The 19,566-nt window shown below is 27.7% G+C and overlaps 4 protein-coding genes and 1 long non-coding RNA gene across 9 annotated transcripts in view; 2 read left to right on the top strand and 3 right to left on the bottom strand.

Moving 5' to 3' along the window:
- Positions 1-35: 35 nt before the first annotated feature.
- On the top strand, positions 36-5,040 carry LOC126858299 (myb-binding protein 1A). The gene is made up of 10 exons (XM_050608515.1): positions 36-244; positions 384-578; positions 668-1,066; positions 1,175-1,758; positions 1,872-1,984; positions 2,057-2,580; positions 2,687-3,415; positions 3,476-3,724; positions 3,802-4,244; positions 4,371-5,040. The coding sequence occupies exons 1-10, from the start codon at positions 128-130 to the stop codon at positions 4,789-4,791; spliced, it is 3,774 nt and encodes a 1,257-aa protein (XP_050464472.1). The 5' UTR covers positions 36-127; the 3' UTR covers positions 4,792-5,040.
- On the bottom strand, positions 2,210-6,566 carry LOC126858346 (uncharacterized). Its single transcript, XR_007688651.1, has 4 exons — positions 6,430-6,566; positions 6,066-6,265; positions 2,426-2,578; positions 2,210-2,332 (listed from the first exon to the last, which is right to left on the bottom strand). It is a non-coding gene; the product is annotated as an uncharacterized LOC126858346 (long non-coding RNA).
- On the top strand, positions 5,644-12,323 carry LOC126858317 (aldehyde dehydrogenase, mitochondrial). The gene is made up of 8 exons (XM_050608560.1): positions 5,644-5,826; positions 8,575-8,820; positions 10,182-10,428; positions 10,561-10,895; positions 10,978-11,115; positions 11,193-11,357; positions 11,506-11,663; positions 11,756-12,323. Exons 1-8 carry the CDS (start codon positions 5,731-5,733, stop codon positions 11,901-11,903), a joined length of 1,533 nt encoding a protein of 510 aa, XP_050464517.1. The 5' UTR covers positions 5,644-5,730; the 3' UTR covers positions 11,904-12,323.
- LOC126858320 (excitatory amino acid transporter 3-like) lies at positions 12,150-16,215 on the bottom strand. The gene is made up of 10 exons (XM_050608566.1): positions 16,062-16,215; positions 15,101-15,363; positions 14,720-14,897; positions 14,501-14,543; positions 14,305-14,344; positions 13,759-13,942; positions 13,317-13,550; positions 13,040-13,231; positions 12,789-12,923; positions 12,150-12,643 (listed from the first exon to the last, which is right to left on the bottom strand). Exons 1-10 carry the CDS (start codon positions 16,064-16,066, stop codon positions 12,508-12,510), a joined length of 1,410 nt encoding a protein of 469 aa, XP_050464523.1. The 5' UTR covers positions 16,067-16,215; the 3' UTR covers positions 12,150-12,507.
- A 542-nt stretch (positions 16,216-16,757) lies between these two features.
- The window catches only part of LOC126858298 (ankyrin repeat domain-containing protein 50-like), a 55,260-nt gene continuing 52,451 nt past the window's right edge, over positions 16,758-19,566 (bottom strand). For 3 of the 5 annotated variants that reach the window (XM_050608511.1, XM_050608512.1, XM_050608510.1), the window contains 4 exons: positions 18,985-19,523; positions 18,531-18,659; positions 18,105-18,282; positions 16,758-17,698 (listed from right to left, as the gene is read on the bottom strand). In XM_050608511.1, coding sequence (XP_050464468.1) covers positions 18,111-18,282; positions 18,531-18,659; positions 18,985-19,523 — 840 coding nt within the window. In that variant the 3' untranslated portion in view covers positions 16,758-17,698; positions 18,105-18,110. The remainder of the gene's footprint in view (positions 17,699-18,104; positions 18,283-18,530; positions 18,660-18,984; positions 19,524-19,566) is intronic. The other 2 variants (XM_050608514.1, XM_050608513.1) reach the window with 1 other exon arrangement.

The following is a 19,566-nucleotide window of genomic DNA, read 5'->3' on the forward strand; positions in this document are numbered from 1 at the left end:
TTATTTGATCAACGTAGTATTGAAATACCTAAAAATCAAAATGGCTATCATTCACCATATGTACCGCACGATACGCACATGTGGGAAAAATACTATTGGATAACCTAAAGGACAATAAATTAACAGGATGAGTTCTATCATATTGAATAACTTCGACAAATTGAAGAATAACAATGACTCTACGAGATTAAAAGCTGGAGTCACATTATTAAATCATTTATGTCAATATGATATGGTAGGCACGGTAAGTTAATTCGTATAACCTCATATATTGAGCTATTTTTTGCTTTATATCTGAACGTGAAAAAGGGAAATAAAACTTTGTTTAAATATTTAACAAATTATTATGTCTTTGTGACTGCAACATTGATTTATCTTTACAGGAGCAAGATGACAAAGAATTGAAGTATGCACTAAGCAGACTAGTGCGTAGTCTAGGATCTTCACAGACAATTACAAGAAAAGGGAATTACAGCACATTAACGGTTTTCTTAATGATGCATCCTGAAACTTCGATAGACAAACTTTTATCCCTAACAAATACTCAATTGCATCCAATTGGCAAAAATCCTAAAAGTGTATGATTTTTATTGCAACTTTCCATCTTTTGTTTTATACTTTTAGTTGGTTATTTTATAATATTAAAATGTTACTTAAATTTTTGTAGGAAAATGCTGATATATACATGGGACGTATACTACTATGTGGTGCATTAATAAGATCCAAGTTACTCATTCAAAGTACAATTGAGATACAACAACAGATTACTGAAATTCTTTTGAATGCTGGCAAACAACGCAGTTATTTATCATTTATTTCTGTCATATTTCTCAGTGAGTTTGTTACTCAACTTGATGTTGAATCTATGAAGAAAGTTATTTGGCCAATTGTCGAGAAGGAAATTGGCAAATCCTGGTCTGAACAAACTTTGGATACATTTTATTTACTGCTTGTTATTGAAGATAAATATCCATCTCTAATTAATCATAAGTTTTTAAAAGAGCATTTTGGTGTGAAACAAATTCTTGCTAAAGAATCTATAGAAGATATTGTCAAACTATTAACGGTATGTCATTAAATAGAATCTGAGAATAATCTCTAACAAAGATGAAAACATATTTGAGATTATGTATTACTATATAATACTTATAATAATTTTTCTATTATTATTCAGGCTTTACCTAGAATTGTTTCTTATCGACATCCAGTGTTCAAATTATTTTGCAAAAAGCTTACATCGACTGAATTTATAGCAGACTTTTGGAAAGCCATTGATCAGAGATTTACAAAACCATCAAAAAGCGATGAATATGTTACTACAGAAATTTTACAATTGATACTTTCTAATATTACAGATAAAACTGTAATTCCATCATTATTATCACCAAATCTCTTGCAACACATGTTAAAGAGATTTTCCAACTGTAAGAGGAATAATAATGATGAAGTTTTAACAGCATTTAGAAAAGTTTTACATTTGGTGATATCTGCTACAAGTGACAAAGATATCAAGACAAAAACACAGTTAAATATATTGAAGAAGCTCATATTACATCCTGGTGATCTAATGATAGAAAAGAAAACAGGTATTAAGGTGATCCAAAAAATTACAGCAAATCTGAGATTAGATGGTGTTAAAAAATTATGTCAATTGTATAGAGATATTATAGAAAACAAAACAAGAGAAGAAAGAGAAAATATAAAAGTAGAATTTTGGACAAATGCTGAGCGAAGTTATGCAGCACAACTATTAACAAGGTAAAAACATAATAGTTATATAGCATAAAAATGATAATACCTATTATGAACAAATAGCTTAAAACATAATTTAATATCTAGTGCATTAAACACATGTCTTTTAACTAATTTAGGTTAATAGGTCATCGAGAGACACTTTTAGATCAAGAATGGAAGTTTGCACAACTTACATTTCTATTCAATTATGGATTGTGTGAAGTGTCAAATGTTGGAATAGAATTAGCGCGTAAGTATTTTATATTTTTCGGAAACTTATCGTTTATATATGTGTTAAATCATATTTAATTATTATTTTTAGCACAATTTAAAAATTCGTTTTATCGTGCATTGGATCATAAATTGCCAAAATTGGACGATGTGCGCAATTTATTAAGTACACTCGTTCATGATTTGAATTCCAAATTACAATCCAATATGATACAATTAAGATCACCATTGAGTGACGCAGCATCTGATGCTTGGAGAAGAGCAATAGATTTGATTGAAAAACTAGAAAAAAATACAAAAAATGCAATTGCCTTACCAATATTTCATACGATGAATTTACACATGAGTCTACAATTATTCTCAGATCCTGAAATGGCAATTATGTCAATTAATGAACTTGAATGTTGTTATGAGAGATTAATTAAAAAGTCCAAGGGACATAAAAAACTTGATGACACACCTACACCAGAAGAACCACAATGGGTCGAAGTAATAGTAGATCTTTTATTATCTCTTTTATCTAGGAATAATCATTTATTACGCTCATTGGTTGATAGTGTCTTTCCACATATTTGTCCATATTTGACTCCATCTGCTGTTCATCAGATATTGGCTGTAAGTTATTATCCAATTAATAAGAAAAGAATTATCAATTTATTAAATTTATAAAACAAAGAATTCAAAGAAGTAAATATGTATGACAATATAACTCTTGTTTTAGATACTAGATATAAAAAATAATCAAAATACACTTAGTATAAAACAAAATGATAATGAAGATATAGAAAGTGAATCAGATAATGAAGAAGAAGAAAATGTTTTAAATAGTAAAGTTTTACCAAAAGAAAGTAGATTCGAATCTAACATAAATAAAGATGAGAATGATGATGATGATGATGATAATGAGGAGGAGGAGGGAGAAGGGAAGGAGGAGGAAGAGGAGGAAGAAGAGGAAGATGATGACGACGACGATGATGATGACGATGATGATAACGATGATGATGAAACAGTGACTGATAAATTGAGACTAGCAGTACGTCAAGCTCTAGGTGATGCTGCAACCCAAACTGATGATGAAGATATTGATGTAGATCAAATAGGTGAAGAGGAAGGCAAACGTTTAAATGAATCATTAGCAGCAGCTTTCAAGGTTTTACGTGAAAACCGTCAAGTTCGTTCTAAAAAACAAGAAAAAACGAGTGAAGCATTGACACATTTCAGAATTCGTGTCATAGATTTATTGAATATTTATTTAGGGACTTGCCCATCTATGGCAGTTGCTTTAGATATAATTATACCGCTTTTCACTCTCTTAGAATTCTGTATAAAGGATCCACATCAACAACCACTCAAACATAGAGTTCAGACCTGCTTAAAAAAATTATCAATGATAAAAAAGTTTGGAGATACGACAGGTGTTGATGATACTTTGTTAACAACAGTGTTGAAGGTAATTATTTAATAATAACAATTAAATATAAGTACTGTTTTAACATGATCTCTTTTTAAGGCTCTAATTGAAAAAGGAGAGCGTTCTGCTTTGATCTGTCAGGAAATAAGTGAAAACTTGGCCGAATGCTGCACTTTTCTTGTAAAATGTATGCAACAAGCAAACTTATCCAGCAAAAATGTTATAGAACTTTATAGCAAAAACTTAACTACATTCATGAAAAAAAGGGACTGTATACTTTCACTTATATTATTTAAAAGTGTTTTACAATTATGCTGGGAAGATAATTGGCAGTTAGCACTTCTATTGGTATGTATATTAATATAATATAAAATATGTCTTGCAATATCTTTTGTTATAATATATCATTTTATTTGATTACTTAGGTAAATTCTGCTTTTGATAGCAATATTCGGTACTTCCGTAGAAGTCAGGCACTTGAGTTATTAATAATTCTATATAGGAATAATCGATTGTTGAATATGGACACAAAATATGCTGACATGAGAATAAAATTAGAAACAACGCTTTACAAAAATACCATAGACATGTGTAATGATTTATGCAATTCGCATTTAAGCGATAATGGGCAATTTATTTTATATAATGGTACCAAAGAAGATGTACAAAAGAAGGTCCTACAGAAATTTATTGGTCTTCTTTTGACATTGTTGCACGCTATTCACGTGCATTATTTGCCACAAGCATGGAATTGGCAAACTATTAAAACAATGCTTGTAAAAATGTATGAAAGTCAAAGCATTTTTTCCACGGATTTGAAAAGTGCATATAAAAAATTGGCAAAACAGATAGGAATTCCATTCGATGTGTAAGTATAATAATATAATTTGTAATTTCGAGAGATTCTCATTTTTCTATTATGTATTATATACATATTCTATTATGTATATTTAGTTTGAAATTGCTTTGTGTTCAATATAATTTTTGTCATCAGGAAATTAAAAAAAAATAATCAATTGAATGGCTCAACTGATGTTGCTTTACAAAGTAATGGTAAACAAAGCAATATCACATCCCAAAATGGAAAAACTAGTGGTTCAGAAGAAGGAGAAGAAACTACGCATAATAATAATGTACAAAAGAAGAAAAAGAAAAAAAATAATCAAAAGGAAAAGCAATTATTGAAGAAAGAAGCACGTGAATTACGCGCAAGAACAATGTCTACAGATATAGAATTGTTTAAATTTAGCAATGTCACTTTACCAGAAAATGACATAAATGACATGGAAGTTTTTCAAAATGGGCATTCATATAAATCTATGAATTCGAAATCATTAAACAAAAGAGATCATGACAAGACAGTGGAAGAAAATCGTGAACCTAAAAAGAGAAGAATAAGTATCAATAATGTTTAATTTATTCATAGATTTGCCAATATAATAAATGATAATATGCATAAGATTTTTTTTTTTTTTTATTGGTTTATATGTGAAAGTAAATATTCAAGCTATAAAGCAAAACTAAATTAAGAACTCTTTTTTTATCTTATCTATATCGTTGTAATTATTTTAATGAAACAATTTCTACAGTATTGTGTCCGTGACATTTGATTACATCAGAAAAGATCAAATTTGTACGTTTACACAGATGATATTTTAATAATGTACATTTATATATATATATATATATATATATATATATATATATATATATATATATATATATATATATGTATATTCTCACAATTACTTTATGATCACATTGTGCATACAATATATATAATATTTTGTATCAACATACTTTGAATATATAATTATTGTAATGAGAAATTTTTTCACATTTATATATATATATATATATATATATATATATATATATATATGTATATATTATATAACTTTATACCCACAGAAACAGAGAGAAAAAAATGTATAAATTGTCATTTATCAACTTTAAATTGACCTAATCAATTTTGCAAGATAAAACCCCATTTATTCTATATTGATATTCCTTAATAATGCGATTTTAATATTAATTGTGTTGTTACTTATTAAATATAAATAAACCTATGTTTAAAAATAATTTATATATTGTTCAAGAGTAATTTTATCTATCTACTGAATAATACATAAAAAAAAAAAAAGATATAAATTATACAAACACACTCGACAAATGTCACTAGTAAAATCCTCTCACATAAGGAAGGGAATATAGATAGAGCACGCGCATTAGAAATAATGTATTCTCCGAGTAACTAGATCTTTTTTATAGAAGTAAGTGGTAGTGACTCAGAGCGGTCGAAAAAATTTCTCAGTTTCTCTTATTCCTTTTGCGTGTGATATTCATTGAGCGCTATGTTACGTGTGCTGAAAAAATTTCAACACTTGCGATGTTTCTCGTCTGCGGCTTTACCAGCTCCGGATGTAAGCCCGCCGATTTTATACACTGGTGTAAGTTGCTATATAAAATAATCGTACTCTATATTTAATTGTGCAATAATTCACGACAAACATCCATATCCTGTTTATCAATGGACGGCTTATCATAAAAAAGGCATTTTTTTTCTGTTGAAATATAAAATATTGGAGTAAGATTAGAAAATAGAAATAAGGTTGTGTGTCGTATATAAAAAAAAATTTTTTTAATAAAAAAAAATCCACAATAGAAGAATATACACATATGTGCTCACTTATTATATACGATATACGTCTGATCGAAAAGTATATCCGCCTTATTTTCTTTTTGCTGCAGTCCGGTGACAGAACTAATGCAGTAACCCTGTCTTTGACCCTTTACAAAGGTCATGTAGGACCATACAGACTGCGCCGTTCTTCAATTGCTGGTAGACAGCCGTGATAGTTGTGAATTCATCGCATTTCGTGTTTCCAGCTAAAATGACCGAACGTCAGCAAAAAATCCAGGATATCGATTTTATAATTCAAGTGAAAATGAAAATTATAAAAATGAGCGAATTTATTAGGTTTGGACTAATGAAATTTATTTATAAATTTTTTAATAAATTCGCTCATTTTTGTGCTAATTTTTACCCTCACTTGAATTATAGAATCGATACACTCTGCATTAAATTTTTCCATTCAATTTTATATCTTTTCAATTATCTCTAATTGCTTATGATCGAGTTTTTGATAAAATTTAATGGAGATTCTTTGCTGAACATGTTTGATCATTTTAGTTGGAAACACGAAATGTGGACACTGAAAATACACATACAACTGTCACGGCTGTTTACCAGCGACTGAAGGCTGAAGGGCTGCGCAAAAAATCATGCATGCGCAGAATAAAATCCAAGATTGCATTGTCCCGTCACCGGGCTGCAGCTGATTGTCGCAAAAAAAAAAATGAGGTCGGATATTTTTTTATTAGATGTCGCATAAAACTTAGTGTTAGAAAAATGAAGACAAATACATTCACTTACATATTCGTGCATCATTTATATATTTCGAAAAATTAAAATTTATTCGAAGGATTTTGTTTTTTTTTTCTAAATTTTTTAATGTTTTTATTTGCGTTCGAAAATGTCATATTACCGTTAAGAATATTTGTATTTATTTTAGTACATTATTTAAATATTTGTTACGACTAATAAAATAACTGACATATCTTTCTTGACGAGATTTATATCTGTCATTTCCAATACATAAACATCATATCACATATATGTTTGCCTTAGCATCTCAAATAATACTTAGGCATTTGAAAATATATATCGTAAAATTTCCAAGTTAGTTATAGAATCGTTAAAAGAAATGCGTCATTTCATAAAGAACGACGTTTTTATAAATCTGTTAAGACATTTATATTTCAATTTCTGATATCGTATAAACAGCTTTAAGATTATTTTTAGATATTTGCGAAGTTGTTCTCTATTGAATAAAAAGATAAGAGAGGAAAAAATTTTGCATCTATTAATGTAAAATAATTTTTTTTTATGAAATGTTAATACAGTTTTCAAGTAATATCTATGACGCAAACTAACTTTTATAATAATCTAAGCTAAATATATATATATTTCTAACTAGCATTTTTAGTTTTTAAAACTGTACTTTGTCATATTTTTTAACTTGTTCTTTTGCAGTAGATAAATAAAAAAAAGAAAACACAGGAGTTAATTCTTGTTCCTTTTTAAATAATATAATTTAGTAATTTTTTTTAAATTTTTATAGTATTTTTGAAAACGACTATTATTTGTGAAGTATAATTCATATGAAAAGAATTTATACAATGCAATATATATATTTATCTCTCCTAAAATCTCACATAATCAAAATGTCATTTAAAATTGAAATTGGAAAAAGAAACATCGTCTTTTGAAATGTAAAAGCTGAACATAAAAATGATACTATAAATCATACATATTATTATATATTTTACATGCATTAAATTATTTAGCTAATATATGTTAATAAATTTTGAGTCATGTAAGAGATCATCTCTGTTACACATTTTTTTTCAACGAGAAATTTGCATATCCACATTTAATAATCGCAAAGTATGATGTATCGCATTTTTATTTCACAAATATAAAGATAATAGACTATAACACTAATTAAACTTGAATTTAATAATTTGAATTTAATCTAATCGTGAATATAATAGCCTGCGTGCACATATTTACAATGAGATTTTATTTTTTTGAGCAATAAAATTTGGTTTAGTAAGATTCATTCATTAATTATACGAAATTTTAATAATAATCAGTTAAGAATTAAATTGTAACACTTATTTAATTAGATTCAACGTATGGAAAAAGTGTAGATATTTCTTTTTTAATAAAATATTTAGGAATAATAGTGACATATATAGTGAGCAATTAATAATTTTAATAACATGAATTTCATGACATGTAAGAAATAGATATCTATAGTCATTATTTTTACTTGTAGAAATAAAGAGAATAGTTAATTTATGTTATAAAATATTTTATAAAATGGAATGTAGAAACATAAAATTTCTGATCTTATTGTTCAGTTATAATCACTTTTGTGTTCTAATAATTCTTATGCGAAATCTAATTTATATATACATGATATTATATTACGTGATCGATAATATTTTTCTCTCATCTGAAATAATCAAAGCATTATTATAATCATATACATTTCTTGCATTATAGTATAAATATATTATTAAGTTTATCCTTATACTAATAAAAAAATATCTTTTTTTTTTTATTACAGATATTTATCAATAATGAATGGCACAAGTCTAAAAATGAGAAGACATTTCCCACCATCAATCCAGCTACTGGCGAAGTAATCGCCGAAGTACAAAAAGGCGATAGCGCGGACATTGATTTTGCAGTACAAGCTGCTAATAAGGCTTTCAAAAGGCATTCACCATGGAGAACTATGGATGCATCTCATAGAGGAGTTCTCCTAAACAAATTAGCAGATTTGATAGAGCGTGATCACAAATATCTTGCGGTAAAATATTAACACAATATTTTTTAATATGATAATATTCTCTCCTCTCTCTCACTCTCTCCTTCTCCTTCCCCCCTCCCTTTCTCTCTCTCTCTCTCTTTTTCTTTCTCTCTTTTATATTTATATTTATTAGAATGTTGAAAAAGTTAGCCAATATATAATATTATAAAATATTACGGAAATTTTTCAAAAAAATTTGAATCGAAAAATAAATTATTTAAAATTATTTGAGTATTTGAGCTTATCTAAGACTGCATGCCGCTTTACAGAAGTCAAGCAATGCAAAAATATTCTGAGAAGATTGTAAGAGAGATAATATTGTATCGCATTACATTTATTTGGCAATCTCTCGTTTCGACGTTTCAAACAATGAATGATGTTTCAAACAAAAATAATACAATTTATTATACAGTAAACCGGTTATTATGATTAGTAATATTTTCTTTCCACTCCATGAGTCAGCCTATGAGTCAGCCGAGTCGTAGATTGTCAAATTCCTAGACTTTTTCAAATTCTTTCATTTTAAAATTTAAAAAATAAACGGACGATTATTTGGGAAAAAGATGTATAAACAAATTTCAATATGTTTTTAGAAAATTGTGTTTTATAAAAATATTTTACAAAAGCTATGATGCAGTCAATATATGTAATATAAAATAAAAAATGTATCGATATTAATATATAATTAATAATTTGAAGTAATATTAAGTAAAATGAATTTTATATTATTATATATATTGTATTTAATTTTAACTAACAAAAAATAGAAATTTAGAAAATAAAATTCTATTTGAAACTCGATTTTTACTTTCGTGCTTATTTTCCAGTCTCTGAACTTGAATTTCAAACTTGTGACTTGTCAGATACATACTTTAAAACGATAAACCCAAATTACTAAATCTGAATCATCTGTTTTGAGGCAAGAGTGATTAGAAAGAGATAAGTTTAGTTAGATAACAACGATGAGATTTCTGTGATTGACTGAGATAAAATACATTGGTTATCGTCCACGGTTATTAATTCTAAGATATTATTTCAGCGATAATGTTCGAGATCGGTAAAATATCGTTTTCAATCCCTAAAAATCCCCAAGATAAATATATGTATTATTTATACTAATTAAATAATTATATAATTATACTCTCGAGATTATCTGATTATAATAATTAATGCATGAGATGTTATTGATCTTATCATCCAAATATGAAATCAGCAAAATCGAAAAAAGGTGGTTGTGAGATAGCTATTATGACATAGCATCCTAGAATGGCAAATTATGCACAAAATAATCGAACTTTTAAGAAATAATGTTCGAATTTTTACAAATAATAATTCTATTATCTTTATTATATACATTTCAGTCTCTAGAAACTTTAGATAATGGCAAACCTTATTCATCTGCATATCACGTGGACGTTCTCTTTAGTGTCAAAGTATTAAGATATTATGCAGGATGGGCCGACAAGAATCATGGAAAAGTTATACCAGCTGATGGAAAAGTCTTTGCATATACTAGACATGAGCCAGTAGGAGTATGTGGTCAAATTATTCCATGGAACTTTCCAATATTCATGATGGCTTGGAAACTAGGACCAGCTTTAGCTACAGGTGATCATGGATCTACAAGCTATATATTTCATTACATTAGAATTATTAACGAAATGCTTGCAATATCTTTAGAATCATAAGTCAGTTTCAGTAAAATTTAATTAATTTTAAGTTATTATTTTAATTTCATAGGAAACGTCGTTATTCTAAAACCCGCAGAACAGACTCCATTAACAGCACTCTATATAGCACAATTATCCAAGGAAGTTGGATTTCCTGATGGAGTAATCAATGTTGTTCCCGGATATGGTGAAACCGGAGCTGCATTAGTAGCTCACAATAAAGTTGATAAGATTGCATTTACGGGATCTACAGAGGTCGGCAAGTTAATACATCAAAATGCTGCTGTAAACAATTTAAAGAGAACTACATTAGAATTAGGCGGAAAATCTCCTAATATCATTCTTAAGGATGTAGATTTAAATCACGCAGTCGAGGGAGCACATTTTGGATTATTCTTTAATATGGTAATTTATATTGGCATAATATCCTACTCCATTTGAGTTTTCCATTTTTTTTATTCACTTGTTTTTCTTGTATTTGTATTAGGGTCAATGTTGTTGCGCAGGATCTAGAACTTTTGTTCAAGCAGATATTTATGACGAGTTTGTAGAAAAAAGCGCGCTTCGCGCTAAATCTAGAACCGTGGGAGATCCATTTGATTTAAAAATAGAACAAGGTCCACAGGTATATTCGAATTCATACAGATATATGACAATGTTAATCGATTAATAATTGCATTAATATCATTTTTATTGAACTAGATTGACGAGGAACAATTAAACAAAATTATGAATATGATAAAATCCGGTAAAGAAGAAGGTGCTAGCTTAGTAACAGGTGGCGAACGCATTGGTGATAAAGGATACTTTGTTGCTCCAACAGTGTTCGCGGATGTTAAAGATGATATGACTATAGCTACAGAAGAAGTGAGCATTTTAAAATTATATTTAATTAAAAACTTATATATATATATATATATATATATATATATATATATATATATGATTATATTTAATTTAAAAAATGATGTAATATATTCACAAAAAATCCACATGATGTTCCTTTTGTCGATAGATATTTGGACCGGTTCAGCAGATCCTAAAATTCGATGATTTGGACGAAGTTATTGAACGCGCTAATAACACCGATTATGGATTAGCTGCTGCAGTCTTCACGAAAGATCTTAACAAAGCGAATTATATAACGCAGGGGCTTCGTGCTGGTACCGTATGGTAAGTTGTTTAAAAATATCGTGTAAAGAATAAATTGTGATTTAAAAAACGATTTAAATTAATCTCGTCATTCTGTTAATTTTTATGTGTAGGGTCAACACATATAATAATATTCTTCCTCAAGTTCCGTTTGGTGGTTATAAAATGTCTGGATACGGTAGAGAACTCGGAGAATATGGTCTTGAGGCATATACAGAAGTGAAAAGTGTAATTGTCCAACTAAATGAGAAAAATTCGTAAAAACTATATCAACGTCTCTGCATAAGAATTTTTTACTTAAAAAAAAAAAAATAAATATTTTTTTACGTAAATTTTAAAACTATTATAGGTTTAAACTACTTGTAATGCGCAGACTATTATATTTTTACACTATTACATTTTTACTACATGAAGGGGCTAAAAAAGTCTATATATAAGTCAATTATAAGAATTTATACAATTGAACTATTTTACTTGTACAATAATATTATTTGTATAATAATACAATAATATTTTAAATTACATATTTAAATTAAAAATTTAGTTAAATTTAAATATGTAATTTAAATGATGTAATGTAATGAGATGTAATGAGATATATGAAAAAAAATATATTGCACAAAAAAATTTTTTATCCTCGTTTATAAAAATATAAAAATTAATATAAATTTTATAGTGTTATTACGGCATATTATTTTTCCCTTTTTTCAATTTTCCTTTATTATTTATATTTATACTAAGCACAATGAGCGTTGTAAGAAAGATTTGATCGAGAAAATTATTATATAAAATGCTTAGTAAATCTTACTACTACATGATGCTATGTCATAATAAATCTATTTCAATTTTCATTATACAAATGCATTTATGCGGATATATTGCAAATAACATTTGTTTTCAATGGATACATTTCATTTTCTAAGTCTTCTTTACAAAAGCGAGATATAATGCTTGCGCCGAGTGCATCGCCTATAACGTTGATTGTCGTTCTAAAACGATCACTGAAAAACAATACATTTCCTTTTTATTACTCATGCATAATTCATATTTCTTTAAAATTTATCTTCGGTTTAAGAAAGAAAGAGAAAAATATTATTTTTATATAAAAAAAAAAAATAAATACCATCATATATAATATATACTTACACAAACCAATCAATAGCGATAATTAATGTAACATCTTCGACAGGTACTCCTATAGAATTTAACACCATTATTAACATCATATAACCACCACTAGGTATTCCAGCAGCACCCACGCACGATACTGTACATGTAATACTGAAAAGGAAAAAAGTTTTAAAATTATATAGTTTGAAATTTTCAAGTTTGATTCAGAGAATATTTTTCCAACCATTACAATAGTTTAGTTGCGTCATTATTTTTTTAACACAAACCTGATGACTATTATTTTAAATAACGAAAATTGTAATCCACGCAATTGTATAATAAATATTGCTCCAACAGTTTCGTACAGGGCTATCCCATCCATATTTATTGCTGCTCCAATTGGTATAAGAAATTTTGTAATTTTATAATTTATTCCCAGATCTTCTAAACATCGTATTGTATATGGAACTGTGGCAGTGCTTTATTATATATGTAATAAGAAAATAAAATTTTTGCAGAATTTTTTTGTATATTATCGACAATTTCTTTTATTTTGTCTTGTACCTTGACGATGTTCCAATAGCTGTTGCAAAGGACGGGCCAAGTTTGGATATAATTTTATAAGGTGATTTGCGCGTGATGATCCAATGAAGGAAGGGCAGTATTACAAAACCTTGCAGTATCAGACCAATGAACACGGTTAAAATGTAAAATCCTAAGTGACTTATCATATTACCAAAATCATCGATTTCCAGAATTCGACCAGCAATAAGAAATGATGCGCCTATCGGTGCTATACTAAACAAAAAATTTTATCGTTATCAATGCGTGTAATCTATAATGTATAATATACTGTATAATTTTTTATTTATTACAGAAATATTTGTTATTAAAAAGTTAGATAAATACGGATAATTACAGAATAAAAAATAAGATTAATTTAGAAAATAAAGTAAATATTCTAAATTTATCTTTAATTTAATAGATATAATATAATGATGCGTACAATGTTATCCATTTCATAATTTTCATCATAACGTCGGCAAGAGAACTGAAAAAATCTGATAAAGGCTTTCCCTTTGTACCTATATTTCCAATTGCCAGACCTAGTAATAGACTATGAAATACTAAACCCAAGACATTTGTTCCTGCCATATATTCGCTTGTTATGGACCATTCTTCTATTGATACTGCATGGATACATATATATATATATATATATATATATATATATATATATATATATATATCTTTAATTATTATACAAAAATATATATATATATATATATATATATATATATATATATATATATATATATATATACTATTAAATGCTATGCTAGCTAGACGATTTAGCTGCAGATATAGCAATATTTTAATTATCATTAATTTTAATATCATTTATTTCAGATCATATCTAAAAAATTCTTTCTAACTATATTTTAAAAATTAAAATTTAATTAAAGAAACGGCGATTACAAATTTATAAAAAAGAAGATAAAAAGTTGTAAGAAAATAAAAAGATGAAAATATTGAACGCATCATATAGTACCTATATTTGCATTAGTTGGTTTTTCCAGAATGGTTTGATACTGTAAAAAAGACACAAATATATATATATAACTGCAGCATTTAAAAAAATGTGTATATACTTTTTTAAAAATTGTCAGATCATATATATATATATATATATATATATATATATATATATATATATGTGCATATATGGAAATCGTAAAGAAACATACCTGATACATACATGCAAGTACTATATTTTCAGGAAATAAATTACTGTAATAATATGAAAAAATCGCTTGTTATTAAAACATTATGTATTTTATTTTATTTAAATTATATATTATACTCTTCCTCGCAAAAATATATACAATTAATTTCAGTGATAAAAATGCTATAAAAACGTGATAATGTAGATATTGTTTAATTATCAATTATATTTATTTAATTACCGAAATAAATCTAAAATTGTGTCTATTGTCATAAAGGTTTTTGTAGACGTCGGCATAGTAATGTTCTCATTTCTCATTAAATCACCTGGCCGAATAGACTCAACAAGTATAACACATAAAATTATTCCAATTGTAGTAGTCGTTAGATAATAATATAATGCCATCAATCCAATTGGTCCTACGCAATTTTAATAAATTCTAAGAAGTCATATTTTATCCATTATCTTTTTTTGTACAATTTTTTTTCTGAAATGCTCATAAATACATATACACACAAAAATGATACATAAAAATATAAATTGTCTCTTTAAAAATATACAAGAAAAATTTAAACAAATCATTGCACATTAAAAAAAAAGAATTGATCAATATGAATCTTACCAGATTTGCTGAGATTACAAGTAGCACTTATAATACTGGAGGTAACAAGCGGTAATATTAAATAATTCACCATTCTGAGAAATATTTCTCCAGGAAATTTGATATACATGATATCTCGATCAGACCACGATTTTGCGCTATAATGCTTAAGACTCATACCGCATATTGTCCCGGTAGTTACACCGATCATTGTCGATATTATCAGTTTATGTTTCGACAGGGAGAGCATCAAATTGTTCATTGTAGTTGATTTTATAAGCGCGCTGTATCAGTAATAACAATGACTAATTGTAAAAATTAAATTTTACAATTCAAAAAAAGGACAATCTATAATATAATGAATTTTTTAAGGATTTAAAATGATTAGAAAGTAAATATAAAAAATATTTTTTTTTTTTGTAAAAAAAATACATTCTGCGGACATACTATTATTATTTGAATACATAATAATCATGTGTATTTTATACAAAATAAATTTTATAAAATTAAAATTAAAGTATGTGAGCTAGTGATGGAATTGAGAAATTAAACTGAATAAATTAATTAGATGCCAATGCGAGTTAAATGCAAAAAAAGATCTGCTAGTATTTGAAAACATATTGAATTGAAAACAAATATAGCATGGTTTAAGATCTGGAAATGTGTAGTAGTATGCAAGTTATCGAGTTCTGATAATTAAAAACCACTATAATTACTATTAAAAATATTAATGTGATATGCATACATCAATACTTTTAAATGATACAGATTTTAAATACTGTTCAAATGTACAGTCTACTTAGGTTCACTTAATTAGACTAAAGAATGCTAAATGTTCCTGTTACATTGCAAATAATACTTAGAAAAATGTCTTGCTTATTTGTATTTAGTGTTGGTTTCTAGTTAGCTATATTTTTAAAATTGATTTAAAGAGTCAAAGATTATATAATAATAACAGCCATTTTAATTACAATATACTTACCTCATATATAAATTCAAATATGTATCACACTTTTATTTATCCAACACTATACACTAAAGTGATATAACTCTGATGAAAGCTCGACTCACATCATAAAAATTATTTGCGGAAATCACTCAAGTTGGAGGCTTTAAGCTTTTAACTAGAGTACTGAACGATATCAAGAAACTCTATCTTAAAAGACTTTATCAAGATATATTATCTAAGACAAGAGGCTGCTTCTTTATCAATGTTTTATTTTAACAAATCTACTTGACAACTGGACAGATACTATCTTAATACTGGTTGTAATTTATCACCCTTCTTCATTGTCCTGTATTTTCCTAAATCAAAGACACATGTTCGAGCAAAAACCAGTATGTACTAGTTATATACATTAATTTAGAATAAGATAATAGGATAATTAAGAAATAGCCTCAAGAGGTTGAAACAAATAATCGTTTAGATAAAAATATCTTGCCATCATAATTATGTAGTAGAAAAAATTAGACAATTTTATTATCGCGATCTATATGAAAATATATATTATTCATCATTCAATTTAATAATAAGTTTAATAAATTTTTCTTTTAAAGGTATAAGATAAAAGCATCTCTCGTGATGACATTATCACAAATTATCACACTATATCTTGATAGTTATTATGCAGAAAACCGGTTCTGATTATAGCCGCGATAAAAAATAAATCGTTCGTAATTGCGTTTAATATTTCCTAGTTTTTATTTATTTCGCACCTATTACAGTATAATAAATATGTTGCACGAAACATTACAAGGGATTTATATTTACACACGTTCCTCATTTTCAGGCCATAACTTTACGTATTTGTAATGAGTCCATATTATCATACTTTATCATCTTTAATTTTTTAAATATAATTTACATATCTATACACATTGTCTTCGGTTTAAAGTTATCCATTAAAAGATCACATATGCATTCCGTTTGCATCCAGTCTTCTGAAGAATTTTTCATCGTTAAACTTTATCATCTAACCTGCATTACCGGCATTAACATCACGACTAAGATTTCTTTTTCTCTCTTTCTTCTCAAAATTTTAATAATGATTTTATAAGTATATACAGCATATATCTCTCAAAGGCTGTTCAATTTCTCTCATAATAAACTTTAGCAAATTAATAAATTTTTATTTCCGATTGCTGCAAACCAAAGATTTACACAATAGAAGTAGTAGTTTGTTCTCTAAGCTCGATTAAGAGATTGGGCAGCATTTGTGATATATCCTGTATAATAAGAATTTCGACATACAAACATACATACATCCAATATGAATGTATGTATATATGTATGTCATGTATTATATTAGTGAGATCAGTAAATAATTTCGTTAACATTATGTTTATACAAAGTCATGTTTCATGAGTTTACATATCTATGTCTATATACTTTCCCTATGCAAATTAATATTTGGTTTTGTGTGCTACGCGATTTAGATATTCCACGCTATATCAGAATATTTATTCCACCTTCCTCTTCCTTCTTATTCGAGGTAATTTGATTTTGCTCAAATAAACCGAGAAAAATTTATTTATTGACTTTCGCTTTTTATTCGCGACAGATCGCCATCCACGATGTTGGCTTCCGACTCTTCGCCGAGACAATCCGTAATGTACAGCCTATAAAACGAAAAAAATATATTTTATTTTATTTTATATAACTATTCTATATAGTTGTGTATTAATACTCATTCTGATTTTATTATTATATGAAATGTAGCAACATAAATAATTACTCAGAAATATTCAAATTCTTTTTGTGCTATAATTGCTCTCTTCTTCTCTTATTTTAAAAAAATAACAAAATAAATTCTTTACTGTCTAAAATTCCAGAGTATATATCTGTCCTATAATGAATAAATAAAGTGTTAACTTTGACAAAATATTTCTTAGATAACTTGAAAGTGTGCTATCAAGACATTTGTTTTTATAAAGTAATAGCTCTTATAGCAAAGTATTTCTTAAATATTATACAAAAAATAATAAATTGTACAAAAATTGTTAATAGATAAATAAATAACAATACCTGTCCCTACAAGGGTGTTTCCTTGCGCGCTTCCGCCTTCCACTGGAATCCATTTACACGTGTCGTGATAGGCTTATTTCTATTCGTGGCATTCTCAATTCCATTTCTAACTCCCGCTACTAATCTCATGGCTGGATTGGACACCAAACCATTACGCTTTGGCTTTAAATTACCTGCACTGAAATGTAATATAGTAGCACTTTATAAAACGTTTACAAATAACATATATGTATAGATTTTTTCGTTTTGTCAAAGAGTTGACGTGAAAAATTAAATGCAAGTTAAAGAGAAAAAAAGTAACATTTATATCAAGATTTTAGAAAAGAAAATATCTTTCATTATATATATCATTAATATGTCTGTGTTTCTGATCAGCTGTACATTTAAAATAATCAATTAATACATAGTATGATATATATGTCTAACATTGTCGTATGTCCTCCTTGACTATATATTCTATCTTTTTTCACTCGGGAGGGTTGAAAAAGGAAGGAAAGCCTATCGCTCATGAAGCGGTGTGTCTTCCTTATACGACCATTGTGATTTCTGTAAAGTCTAAAGAATTGCATTGAAAAAATTAAGATGATAAGTATGCTTTATAAAATTTTAATTGGACAAGATGGAATTATGTACATGTGATTTTTAGATGACATACACATATAAAACATAAAATTAATGTACATGACATATCTCATTCTCTTGCATTGCTGAATTTCGTGAATATATACTTCAAACAAATTTGTGATCTCTAATAGGTGGTGCATTTTGAATGTGATAGATGAACGAAAAACACAATTGTGATGATATTGCTAATTGTATAATACAATAAACAATTAGGACTTTAGCGTAGAAAAATGCTCACGCTATATCAATTCCTTACCTTCCAGGTGTGTGATCGGAAATGTGCTTGACGCTTCTACCAACACCAGCGCCGCTATTTCCCAATATTATTCTCATATGAGTATCTCGTGTAAAATGCGTATCTGCTGAATTTCGTTTTTCTTCGTGTCCATTCTCCTTATCCTTCCCAATGCTCAAACCTAACATTTCATTCGTTAATTCAAACGGCTTACTAATGCTATTCCTGTCGATAATTTCAGTTTTGATCTTGATCGGCTCGTAAATCACTGGTATATGATTATATCCTCCCGACTGCGTCTTGTACGGCATATTTGGATTTGCAGCCATTAATGATACACCCAGCTGATTCTGTATCACGTTAGCGGCCGTTTGAGCACTGGGTGGACTCGTGTTTGTAGGTGAATAAGGAATAAGGCTATCGCTTAACGGAGAATGTGGTGGTGAAGCGTATATCGGACTTTGCGGTTCGCTCTTTAAAGGTGACAATAGTTTACTGAGTGGCCGACTTTTTGCTCCTCTTGAACATTGCTGTAGTTGTTGCGTAAAAGATAATGGCGTCTAAAATTATAAAAATTAAATAAAAAATTTTCGATAAGCTAAG

Source organism: Cataglyphis hispanica, chromosome 24, assembly GCF_021464435.1.
Source record: "Cataglyphis hispanica isolate Lineage 1 chromosome 24, ULB_Chis1_1.0, whole genome shotgun sequence".
In the NCBI taxonomy this organism is placed as follows: Eukaryota; Metazoa; Arthropoda; class Insecta; order Hymenoptera; family Formicidae; genus Cataglyphis; species Cataglyphis hispanica.

Bases quoted from the DNA above. Each gene is read 5' to 3' on its own strand.
- LOC126858320 (XM_050608566.1), bottom strand. The intron at 13,943-14,304 runs GTACTATATGAT...GTATCCATGCAG, and splicing joins ACCAACTAATGCAAATATAG to TATCAATAGAAGAATGGTCC. The intron at 12,644-12,788 runs GTAAGTATATAT...ATTGTTTTTCAG, and splicing joins ATCGCTATTGATTGGTTTGT to TGATCGTTTTAGAACGACAA.
- LOC126858317 (XM_050608560.1), top strand. From the start codon at position 5,731: ATGTTACGTGTGCTGAAAAAATTTCAACACTTGCGATGTTTCTCGTCT. The intron at 10,896-10,977 runs GTAATTTATATT...TATTTGTATTAG, and splicing joins TTGGATTATTCTTTAATATG to GGTCAATGTTGTTGCGCAGG. The intron at 11,664-11,755 runs GTAAGTTGTTTA...TTTTATGTGTAG, and splicing joins CTTCGTGCTGGTACCGTATG to GGTCAACACATATAATAATA.
- LOC126858299 (XM_050608515.1), top strand. From the start codon at position 128: ATGAGTTCTATCATATTGAATAACTTCGACAAATTGAAGAATAACAAT. The intron at 579-667 runs GTATGATTTTTA...AAATTTTTGTAG, and splicing joins TTGGCAAAAATCCTAAAAGT to GAAAATGCTGATATATACAT. The intron at 3,416-3,475 runs GTAATTATTTAA...TCTCTTTTTAAG, and splicing joins TGTTAACAACAGTGTTGAAG to GCTCTAATTGAAAAAGGAGA.